The sequence below is a fragment of the Diplotaxodon limnothrissa genome, linkage group LG14 (assembly GCF_057381915.1).
Source record: "Diplotaxodon limnothrissa isolate DT_005_m linkage group LG14, D_limnothrissa_male_GT1.1, whole genome shotgun sequence".
NCBI lineage: Eukaryota > Metazoa > Chordata > Actinopteri > Cichliformes > Cichlidae > Diplotaxodon > Diplotaxodon limnothrissa.
Genome location: NC_140609.1, coordinates 28021102 through 28033520, shown reverse-complemented (window position 1 = coordinate 28033520; position 12419 = coordinate 28021102). Strand labels below are relative to the sequence as shown.

The following is a 12419-nucleotide window of genomic DNA, read 5'->3' as shown; positions in this document are numbered from 1 at the left end:
TTCTTATGATGTCTAGCCAGCAGATCCTGCTTTAAGAGTTAGCAAATGCGGCAAGGAGACCAAGATCTTCCATTACCAGCACAAAACAAACTTCAGCTATTTCTTTATGTAAGTGGTTGGATGACAGCCTTAAAATAAGTAGGACCTTGACCAGAGACCAGTTATGTTTTAATTATAGTCAGCACATGGACACATATAGACCGAAAGAGATTTTTGGACAGAGATGTGTTAAACATCAAGCGAGCAGAAGGATGCTTTCACTGAGTCAACTAATTTAACCAGCTCAGTTTAAGAAACAGATAAAAAAAAAATGAATATAACATGTCAAACTGGAGCAGGAACAGCCAACAAAGATGCTAAAGGAAAAACATTTTTTCTTTAGCATCAAACATCACTGATTTTTTTCTGCTTATAAAGAAACAAGAATATCTTAATGTTCATTTTAACACACTGAGACAGCAGGTAGCACAGGGGTAACAATATCAGTAATTCTGTCAAGTAAGACCTTACGATTACCCTTAATCTTTGTAACAAGGTTTGAATAATAGACAGCTGTGGCATTTCTAACTGAATTGTTGAGATAAATATGTAAATAACTTTTCCTTCACAAATGCTCAACTCTTTGATAAGAACACTTTAATCAGTGAATACTGTCATTTATTCTTTTTTTGGCCTGTCCTGTCCTGCACTGTAGGAATCAGAATTACTGTCTGATGGCAAAGAAAAATGCCCAACCGATTTACTTTCCTAAGTGGATCATTACAGCTTTTTCCATACTGGTCCACTTGATTGTCATAGTTTCTTTATTATTTCTTTCTTTATTTTATTTTATTTTTTACGTTTAAGTAAAGGCCCCCAGCCCCAGATGGCAAACAGAGAACAGGGGTGTGAAGACCCCATAACTCATTCTACCTGCTCATATGTGGTGTTCCAGTGTGCTGTTCTAAAGTGCATTTAAAATATGGGAAGGGCATGGTACCAATGACTCTCTGCCAGATAGCAGCTGGTGTCAGCACGGCCCCTTCAGAGCCCTCAACGTCTACATGTATTTAAAATTGAGAAGTGGGCACCGGTACCAGAGATGAGGTGGGAGGAGGGAGGCAACTGGGGATGGGGAGAGAAGGACATGTCTACCCAGAGTTAGGACCAAGAAGCAGAGTTGCAGTCTTACACGCCTCTCTGCAGCTTCTCTCCTCCTGTCATCCCCCCAAAACTCCAGAGACTGTGTCAGTTCCCAATCGGACAATAAACAAACTTAAAACCAGCAAAAAACAACTTTAACTAACTACTACGACTTAAAAAAATCACAAAGAAAGAACAATTCACTATCCAAATCTATACCAAAGAGTAAAAAAGTGAAATTAAACATTAGGTCTCTCACTTCCAAGTCTCTGTTAGTACATGAGTTAATAATTGATCAACAAATTGATTTACTCTGCCTTACAGAAACCTTGCTACAGCAGGATGATTATGTTAGTTTAAATGAATCAACACCCCTGAGTCATACTAACTATCAGAATTCTCAAAGCACAGGCCAAGGGTCGGTGTAGCAGCAACTTTTCACACCAGCCTATTAATCAACCAAACCATGAGGTTGTTCAGAATGCTGTTGCAAGGCTTCTGACCAAGTCTTCCAGTTACTCGCATGTCATACTCCTGCTGATCCAGCTTGACATTTGGAGCTCCGCATGGACAAGCACCAACATACGTCAGAGATCTTTTACATCCATACATCCCCAGCAGGTCCCTGAGGCCATGTGATCACGGCTTGCTGGTTGTCCATCATACTAGGCTGAAAAGTGACAGAGCTTTAGTAACAGTGGCCCCCAAATTCTGGAACTCTCTGCCTTTGAGCTTGAGATCTGTGGACTCAGTGGTGTCTTTAAAAAAAAAACACTAAAAACTAGGGATGGGACTTTAACTCATTAATTGCATGTATTAATTTAAAAAAAAATGCATTAAAAAAAAGCATTTAATTGCACTTTGGATTCCAAGCAAAGGAGAACTTTTGTTAATGCACGATTTCCTTGTATACCGATTGCACTGATTTACACATCATCGCTACAAAGAATCAGAAGAAAGCGCATTACTAGGACTTATCGGAGGCAATTTTCATTTCAAAAGACTACCTGAGCAAAGCCTCGATAAAAGTGTTGTTTTGTGCAAACTGTGAAAAAAGGAGTTTGCATACCACCAAAGCACTTCAACCTTATGGTGCCATCTTAATGCAAAACATGTTGCAGTGAGCACAAAAACTGTGGGAGCTTTTAGCTCTAACACCAATCACCAAGTACCAACAAAAGGTGTCGGCATCCCAAACTTGATGAAATGACTGGCTTACGGACCAAAATTAGTAAGTCAACATCGGACAAACTTACAAATTCTCTTGCAAAATTGATTGCTCTGGACTGTAGACCACTATCAGTGGTAGAAGATAGGGGGTTAAAAAATGTCCTACAATTAGCGTCAGGTGATCCAACTTTCCAAAGACTATTTCAAGTAAAATTCAACAGCTTTATGACACTGAAAAGCAAGAACATTTCTTTCATCACAGACAGCCCTGCTACTATGGATTAACTACACAAAGAGCAAACAAGACTGGGGCAACAGAAAGAGCCACTCATACAGGATGTTTCCACATGGTGGAATTCAATGCTGGATATGGTTTCGCGTCTACTGAAGAATCAAGAGGCTGTTTTTGCTGATCACAAACTAGTCATTTTAACTCCATCAGAGCTTGTAAAACTCCACGAGCTGGCAACTGTCCTTGAGCCATGCAGGTAAATAAACTCTCTTTTAACGTATTGTTACAGTTTCTTCAAAAAGTTCTAGATTTGAAAGTTTGTAAAAATTACTTTCTTGAACTGTCTACTACAGGTTTGTGACTGAGCTTCTTAGAGGTGAGACATATGTCTCATGTTCAGAGGACCTATCCAACATGTAGCTACACTCAAACAACCAGTGGCTCAAGATAGCTACCGTGCTTGACCCACACTTTAAGGATTTAAAGTGCTTTGCAAGGGGAGAGTGAGAAGAGGTTTGGACCAGCCTTGAGGCCCTGCTGCAGGAACAGTGTAAAAATGCCAGCACAAAGGAGCCAGCAAAGACAAGGTTCTTCATCTTCTCTTCATTGTCTTCAGACTCTGATTCAGATTAGGAAGCCATGTGTAACAGGGCCCTGAGTTTGTAAAGAGCAGAAAAAAAAAAAAAAAAAAAAAAAAGAGCAGAATCCACCATCAGCGAGAAAGACTGCCTGGTGCAGTGGTGGTCCAGTCAAGCAGGGACCCACCTTCAGCTGTCTGTCCTGGCCCGCAAATATTTGATTAGTCCTGCCACTTCTGTCCCATGTGAGAAACTGTTCTCACTTGCAGGTCACATAGTAACAAAAAAAGAAAGCACCTTGAGCTCTGAAAATAAGAAAAGGCTAGTTTGTCTAAGTAACTGGCTGAAAGAGATGGACAGTAAATAAGCATGGAGGTATTGTGAGTCCAACGGGTTTGTTATTTTTTGCACTAAAAGTTTTGATGATCAAACTATTTTAGCCTAATGTACAAAATAATATTGGCTAAGGTTACTCAGAGTTTAAAGGTGAAGCAGGTCAAATAACCTTTTATTTTTCTGCCCTATTTTTAAGAAGAAAAACTGCACTTTATGTTGAATTTTTTATTATTATTATTATTTAAAAACAATACCATTTTGAAAATGTACATAAGGTACTTAAAACAGCATTTTGTGTTTAAGTCTGCCCAATTTTGGCCAGGGATATTATTTTTGTTTCTCTGTTTTGAATTGAAATGCTGTTTAAATGCTTTTCCCCCCCATAAATTAAAAGAGTTAGAGTTTACAGTATTTATTTCCATCTCTATTATTTAATTCTGTCGCCCACCCTTTTAAATAAAACAAAAAACATTTACACTTAGGGGGAAATTTTCTTGTGCGATTAAATTCGATTAATTACAAAGCCTCTAATTAATTAGATTTTTTTTTTTAATTGAGTCCCACCCCTACTAAAAACACATCTTTTTTTAAACTTGCTTTTGGTTGATTTTTGTTTTAATGTTTTAGTTTTTCTGTGAAGCACTTTGTGATTTTTATTTTGAAAACTAATATACAAATAAAATGTTACTTTACTTTACAAAGACCAAGACAGACTTTTAATTCATTTGAAAGCCTGATGCTCAGCCTTGTTCACTCTAGCTGCAAAACTCAAAATCCAGTGTTATTTGTGATCATCTATCATCCACCTGGGCTTTACACAGTTTCTCACTGATTTTTTTATCTGATTTAGTGCTCAGCTCAGATAAAATAATTATTGCGGGTGATTTTAACATCCATGTAGATGCTAAAAATGACAGCCTCAACTCAACATTTAATCTGTTGTTAGACTCAATTGGCTTTCTTAAAATATAAAAGAACCCACCTGCACTCTGGATCTTGTTTTAACATATGGGGTAGAAATGGAACATTTAACAGTGTTTCCTGAAAACCCTCTCTTGTCTGATCATTTCCTGATAACATTTAAATTTACAATAATTGATTACACAGCAGTGGGGATTAGACCTTATCACAAAAGGTGTTTTTTTCTGAAACTGCTGTAACAAAGTTTAAGAATATAATCCACCCACTGTTATCATCTTTAATGCCCTATACCAACACAGAGCAGAGCAGCTACTTGAACGCTACTCCAACAGAGGTCAATTATCTTGTTAATAATTTTGCCTGCCATATGGGACTGGATACTGTAGCTCCTGTGAAAAATAGAGCCTCAAATTCAGAACTACTTGGCTCCCTGGTATAATTCTGAAACATGTAGCTACTTTTAGTACCATTTAGTCTTTTTCTCCAATTGATCTTTCTGAGTTAACTTCAGTAATTACTTCCTCAAAACCATTCCTACAACACTGCTCAAAGACGTCCTGCCATTAATTAATGCTTCAATTTTAAATATGACCAACCTATCTCTATCCAAAGACTACAAGAACACAAGAAGAATATGGTAAGTTAAACAAAGAACTTGGTACAATGAGTAAAGATGGCCTGTTACTAACATGAGTTAGCTGACAAACTGGTGAAGAAGAGATGTAGACGCTGGTCTTAAATACTGCCTGTAGATCTACAGGGAGTGCAGAATTATTAGGCAAATGAGTATTTTGTCCACATCATCCTCTTCATGCATGTTGTCTTACTCCAAGCTGTATAGGCTCGAAAGCCTACTACCAATTAAGCATATTAGGTGATGTGCATCTCTGTAATGAGAAGGGGTGTGACATCAACACCCTATATCAGGTGTGCATAATTATTAGGCAACGTCCTTTCCTTTGGCAAAATGGGTCAAAAGAAGGACTTGACAGGCTCAGAAAAGTCAAAAATAGTGAGATATCTTGCAGAGGGATGCAGCAGTCTCAAAACTGCAAAGCTTCTGAAGCGTGATCATCGAACAATCAAGCGTTTCATTCAAAATAGTCAACAGGGTCGCAAGAAGCATGTGGAAAAACCAAGGTGCAAAATAACTGCCCATGAACTGAGAAAAGTCAAGCGTGCAGCTGCCAAGATGCCACTTGCCACCACACAGCAAATCCAGCATGTCCAAATTAACACTGTCAGATTTGATTTCAACACTATTAAAGTGTCTATATGGGTCCACACCAGAGAGTGTTAATTTAACTCTTTTTGGAGAGTTGGTACGTTAACTCTGATTTAGTGTTAAACACCAAATCTGTCTGGAGTTGATAATTTAACACTTGGTGTTAAGAGTTTATATATTAACTCTCAAAGAGTATTTTAGTTTAACTACGTAAGAGTTATCTTCTAATTCATTCTAAAAAGCGGGAATTTTACTGTTCTGAACTTCTAGAAATTTCTTTTGGAAATGAACATTTACTAAAAAGACGCAATGGTTTTTGAAAAACATTTATTCTGAACTGTGCACCACAATTTCAAAACATTTTCTGAAAGATGTAACAGTATACATGTTCTCACTTTCATTAGAATTTTGTTTATCAAAAGGTCTGACATGGTAAATGCAAATAACAGCATTCTCATCACTTATTTCTTCAATACAATATGCATGTCCTTCATCCATCCCTTTGTGGAACATCAACGCACTTCTGCTCTCCCCCATATTCCATCTTCACAAGCATATCCTGTGCGGAGATTGAATAAAAATTAGTTGACACTAATTAATGGCACAAATAATTCAGTAAACAATTGCAGCACAGTAAAAAAAAAAAGAAAAAAAAAAGGAATCCTCTTTGAGCCACTACTTGTGTAAAGTATTTTCCCAAAAGACAAAGACACAGGTAATACTGAACTAAATGTAAAACCTCAACCTTTTTAATTTTTACCTAAACCGTGTGCACAAAACTCTGGAGGGATCTATGCTAACGTAGAATCTACTGCTGTTTGCTCGTTTTTTTTAGTTTTTTTTTATGGGCGATCGTTTTCAGGCTTCAAGTAGCACCATTATACACAGTAAATTTCCCAGTGTTAAATCAGCAGTGTTAAAGTGTATTTACTCTAATAGAGTCATTATAACAACAGCTGGAGCAAAACGCCCCCCAGTGTGGGTGATGATTCCTGGAGTTAAAAGAGACAGTGTCAACGTTACTCTAGAAAGCTCCTCCCACCACAGACTGGTTTTCAAACCAAGAGGATTTTTCACGACGCCATTTTCTTCACATCAGTTGCAGGGTAAGTTGTTCATATTTACTTATTAAACCAACAATTCGACATTTTAAGCACAGGTAGCACGTTAAAATAAGGTTACATTCCTTTTGTCCATGTTTATTATATATTTCATTTTGTACCAGAAGCAAATGTGACACTATCTGTATGCTAATGTAAGGTTGTTAATTAGCTAAAAAAGTTGACTGATATCAGTGTTGGACTGTAAGGCTTGTTATCAAAATTTATTTCAGTGTGTAGTGGTGATTGTGTTGTGTTCTAGCATGTTCGAAATTCCATTAAATGAAACCCTCCATGTGTTGGGATCTATATATTAACATTAGCTAGCTAACTAGCATTTTGGCTAACCTCAGTGCGCGGGCAATTCGCTAGTTAGCGTTAAATTTTAAATTACCTAACTCAAGCATTAACTAATTAAAATTGTACACTAAATGTTACATCTTTCTTTTTTTCTTTTTTTTGATACCTAGGTACCAGATATAGAGGTCGTTTTTAGTAAGGTTATTGTCTTATTTTAACTCGGCTGTCTTCAGCGATTTTACAGTTACAGGATTACAACCAGCAGGTGTTATAAGCTTGATAAAATATCCAAAATGTCCAGGATTCAGTTTTTAATGCATTTTTTTAGTAGTTTGAATTTAAGATGACAGCGTTTGTATTTATTGTGAGTTGATGGTATTGACAAAAGTTACCCTGCTGCTTTTTCCATTTTGGTTACCAGACTGTTCAGTATGTTAAACTAAAGATGAACAAAATACTGGCTCCCTAGTGCTAAATTAGGTCAGACAAATGGTAAAAAGTAGTAGTTATTATTTTAGTTTTGTATTGAGGATTATATCTTGACACCTTGTTACACTGACATAAAAGTAACATACAGTGTAAGAAATCACATTGCAAGGCTGTTTATGGGACTGTTTTAATATTCACATTTTCTGTTTACTGTAGTTCAATGAAGAGCACTGACTATAAGAAATTACTGTCTACAGGAAGCATGCTGCTTAAAGCAAAACTCGGAGGTGTGCAGAAATTTGTTAGAGTATCTGAGCCAAGCCTTAAGGAGTTTTTGATTGCCGGTAAGAAACCAACATTGTATTAAAAAGGTGTACAAGAGGCTTTAAGTTCTTTTTGTTATTTAGTCTCTTCAAACTGCATTTTATGATTAATTGAAAATGATCTGTGTTTTGGAAGCATCTTAGTTATGAATGTATATTTAGTGGGGGGGAAAACTGCATAATGTGAGTGTCACTCCTTTTAATCTACCACTTATCAAGCATGTTAGAGGCGCTTAATAATTTAGGCTTTGTTTATCTGACTCATTTTTGAAAGAGTATCTTGAAATGATCTTCATTTTAAGCTACAAAACATTAAATGTCATGTCTTTTTGTTTACACAAACTTGTGTGCTTGTTTCCAGCATTTGCAAAGTTTGGTGCGCCAGCCGTAACAGAAGGAGTGAAAGTTTTTGATAGTTCAGGGACTGAGTTGGATGAGGATGTTTTTGAGGATATAGTAACAGATCCCTCAACCGGGGTACTAACCATCAAATATGAAACAGGTTTGTTTGAGTGATTTGTGTTTCATTGGATGTCTTTTTTTTTTTTTTTTTTGGTGTCATTATTACATTGTTTAATCAAAGAGTGTATAAAATGAGTCTATGGAGGGACCATGTAAACTGATTTGTTTTGCTCCTATTTTTAAGGTCTGGAAACATCTGTTGCAGAAGTGTCTCCTGAGCAGTTCCAGTTATCATCGCCACATTCATCAGATTCACAGGATACGGTCATCCTTTCAGACAGCCCTTTGAGGAAACGTCAGAAGCTGGATGCAGAAGCTAAGCAAGTAAGAGTTAACAGATTTCCACATTCTTCTAATAGTGTCTTTTTTGTTTGTAGTTTAAGTGTTCTGAACTGTAGTGGTTATATCAACATGTAGAATGTTTTTATTGTGTTTTCCAGTTGGTGGAATCCATTCTCACAAGCAAACCTGGTGGAGAACGTATAATAAATGAGTACAATTGGACCAAGTCCCTGGTGGATGAAACCAGAAGAAAAATGGTCAACATACTGGTAGCTGACATGACAGAAAAAAATGGGTAATTTATTTCTGGCCCTGTGATTTTTACTATCATTTTCAAATTATTTTAAATCTCTATTAATTCCAGCGAAGCTGACTAGTTCTTTTCCTTTTGATCTTGCAGTACATCACCACCACGGCAGGTAAAAGAAATGTATGCCAGAGGAATTGTAACCTTTTTCCCTTACCTCAGTGACCCGTACTCAAAAAATGGCTATGTAAGTAGCTAACAGCAATAACTGATACAACTAAAATCAAAATTTTAAATCCTGCCAAAATGTATGTCCTTATCAACTGTTCATGGTCACATAACTTACTGATAAATTAATAAACAAAATGTCTGTATATGTCACTCTCCAAGGAACATTATTATGATGGCGAGAGTGGCACTGGGTACTTGGCCTGGAGGATTAAAACCATACAGAGATGCACTGCTAAAGAGAGGCGATTAACATCTGGAGGTAACACTTATAATTCAGTGGAAACATATAATACAGTTCCAAATTGTGGTTCTGTATTAATAATGGTTATCAAATGTTATTATTAGTTTTGATAAAGTTGTATTTCATATTGTCTAGCACCAGGAGATGGATCATCGGGTGAAGACCAGTGTGGTGGACCAACTGTCAGACGAGAGTTGCAGTTTGTTACAGAGAACGTGCTGAGTGAGGATGAGTGCAAGGAAGCAATCTCTCTGATGAAACATTCAGCTGATGAAGACACAGTCAAGAAGAAGATGAAGTTGACATTTGTTTATCGACACAACATGGTCCTTGACCCCCTGCTGTCAAGCAACATACTGTCTGTGTTTCCACGTTTCAAAGATATCAAAGGCTTGGTGAATATTTTTCATTACGTTGACAATGTAAACACATTTTATTTTTTGCAGATAGCAGATATAATTCTCTGTTCTCTATCCCTGTTACAGATCGAACAGGATTTTGTACTGATGTTTGGTGAGGATGTATCAGGCAGGTTGCTGGAGAGGTGGCCAACAACATTCAAAAGAAAGATTATCCAACAAGGCAGAAAGCTTCCTTCTACCAGTGACCTGGAAGAACTCTTGCTGGCAGCTGACTCTCCTGAGGATGCCACTGAAGTTAATGCTGACATTGGTGAGCTGTTATTTCTTTAATTAGAACATTCACAGGATATATAATGTTTGTCACAGAACAGCTGTCCTTTTGTATTTTGGGTCTACTCAAACATTTTGTCAATGCAGATGCATTGAAATTTGTTATTGATGAGGATGATTCAACTTTATTATAAAACCAATTTTTTTTTTTTCAGGCTGGGACAGTGACCTCTCAGCGATTCTATTGCTATTACATTTGATTCCACCATCTGGTCAGGGTCGAAAGAGACCAGGAAAGGTGTCAGCTTCTCAAGCAGAAAGGCATCTTGTGGTCTTCAAGAAGGTTTGTTTCTTTTCTATTTTTATGGTATGAATTACCAGTTTAAGAAACACTTGATTCTTATTGCCTGTCTGTATTTGTCTTTTCAGACTGGAACAAATATCCAAGAGCACCTTGATGCCATCACTACCAGCACTCAACCCTACCTCCTGGCTGTTGGGGTGAAAAAGCATGACATCCACCAGTTCTTCATTATTCTTGACAAGAATGCCATACCATGCAAGTCTACCTCTTCACTTGGTGCTTTTGATGAACTGTTTAAAGCACATTTTGTGTTTGGCACATCTTACAACACCATGCTTCACAACATGTACACATTCATCCAAACCACTGTGTACAATATAGATGTTGGCAAAATCAAAGAAAGTCCCAGAGTTGCTGAAATAAGGACAAGGTTGCTTCGTTAGGGCTTGAAGGTTAATTCTCCATCATGAAGTGTTTTGTCTGTCAGGCTGAGTTTACTGGTTCAAACATGCTTGTTAGGCATTTACGGTTAGTCCATGGTTACTTACCCGGAAGAAATCTTCGCCTTAAATGTGCCCAGCGTGACTGTGGCTGTGTGTTTGGCACTTTTTCAGGTTTTAGAAAACATTTAAATACCAAACACCTTAACTATTTCGACCAACAGGCTGACACTGATGTTAATTTACAGCCTGATGTGGCAATTAAAGAAGTTATCACTACAGGGCAGGTGGTGTCAACTAATGTAGAAGAAACACCCACAACATCTGAAATGTTGAAAAGTTCAAATAAGAGCACTTTGGATATGTGTGCCTCTACTGTTGCACAGCTCAGGGCAGCTGGATTAAGCCAATCTACTGTGAATAGTTTTGTCTCCTCAATGGAGGAAGTGTTTTTTGAGATTCATACTCAGGCTAAAGATGCAGCTTTACAGAGCTTACCTTCACAGGACACTTCAAGTAAAAAGAAATTAGAGCAGTCATTCAAAAACTTTGAAAACCCATTCACACTGTTAAATTCAGAAGCTAAACGAAATAGGCACTTTAAACAAAAATGGGCAACTGTTGAACCTGTTGAAATGGTGCTTGGCACAAGATTTGACAGTAGAAGAAACAAGATCACAGGGACTTTTGATCAAGTCATTGTAACCGATAGGTTTGCATATGTTCCTATTTTGGAAACACTGAAAACTATCTTTCAAAACCACCATGTTGTCGACATGTTCAAGTCGAGGAATATGTCCAGAGAAGGTGTGTATGCAGACTTAATCGATGCTGCCTATGTTAAAAGATGTCCCCTATTTTCTGCAGAAAAAGATGCCTTACAAATTCAACTGTTTTATGATGACTTTGAAACTGCAAATCCCCTGGGCTCTAAAAAGGGTGTACATAAATTAGGTGCAATATACTTTACACTAAGGAATTTTCCTCCAATCTTTAATTCGTTGTTGGTCAATATTCATTTGTGTGCTCTTTTTCATGCACAAGACTCAAAGCGTTATGGCTTTAATTCAATCCTTGAGCCACTTGTCAATGATCTGAAAGTTCTTGAGACAGAGGGACTGAAACTTCCCATGTTTAAACACTTGGTTCATGGCACTGTAATCCAGGTCACTGGGGACAATCTTGGCTTGCATAGTCTGTTTGGGTTCGTGGAATCATTTGCAGCTCGATATTGTTGTCGTTTTTGTCTGCTTGAGAAGGATTGTTTTCAAAGTGTGTTCTGTGAAGATGATTCTGGTGTTGCACTAAGAACTCTTGATATGCATAAGCAGCACTGTGAAAGTGTACAAAGAGATCCTACGCTACCTCATGTATGTGGTGTGAAACGCACTTGTCTCTTGAATTCACTTAAATATTTCAACACAGCCAACAATTTTTCTGTAGATATCATGCATGACATTTTGGAGGGAGTTGCTCAGTTAGAGGTGAAACTTGTGCTGCAGTACATTCAGGAGAACTTCCTAAGTGCTGAACAACTTGCTGGTAGAATACATGCCTTTGACTATGGCTTCAATCAGCAGCGAAATCGCCCACCAAGGGTAAAGTTGTTTGATGGCAGTAATGATTTAGGACTAAATGCAATTCAATCTTGGTGCTTATTGCGTAATGTACCTTTGATGTTTGGCGATTTGGTACAGGTGGGTGATAGCTACTGGCATCTTCTACTTCTGCTTCTACAAATTGTCAATATTGTGTTTTCACCAGTGCTGTCAGAAGGTATGACCATCTACCTCAAACATTTAATTATTGATCATCATCAGCTCTTTAAGCAGTTATTTCCTACA

At 37.5% G+C, this 12419-nt stretch overlaps 1 protein-coding gene across 2 annotated transcripts; it reads left to right on the top strand.

Annotated features, from left to right (window-relative positions):
* The first annotated feature begins 7633 nt into the window (after positions 1 to 7633).
* On the top strand, positions 7634 to 10578 carry LOC146619042 (uncharacterized). Of its 2 annotated transcripts, none has more exons than XM_085370081.1 (10): positions 7634 to 7757; positions 8098 to 8238; positions 8383 to 8522; positions 8639 to 8775; positions 8881 to 8979; positions 9099 to 9217; positions 9335 to 9594; positions 9685 to 9871; positions 10047 to 10174; positions 10261 to 10578. In XM_085370081.1, exons 1-10 carry the CDS (start codon positions 7634 to 7636, stop codon positions 10576 to 10578), a joined length of 1653 nt encoding a protein of 550 aa, XP_085226207.1. The 2 variants fall into 2 exon arrangements, with proteins under 2 accessions (XP_085226207.1, XP_085226208.1); XM_085370082.1 differs by having other exon boundaries at positions 7671 to 7757; positions 8881 to 8974; positions 9118 to 9217.
* The last annotated feature ends 1841 nt before the right edge of the window (positions 10579 to 12419 follow it).

Bases quoted from the DNA above. Each gene is read 5' to 3' on its own strand.
- LOC146619042 (XM_085370081.1), top strand. From the start codon at position 7,634: ATGAAGAGCACTGACTATAAGAAATTACTGTCTACAGGAAGCATGCTG. The intron at 8,239-8,382 runs GTTTGTTTGAGT...CCTATTTTTAAG, and splicing joins AACCATCAAATATGAAACAG to GTCTGGAAACATCTGTTGCA. The intron at 8,523-8,638 runs GTAAGAGTTAAC...TGTGTTTTCCAG, and splicing joins TGGATGCAGAAGCTAAGCAA to TTGGTGGAATCCATTCTCAC.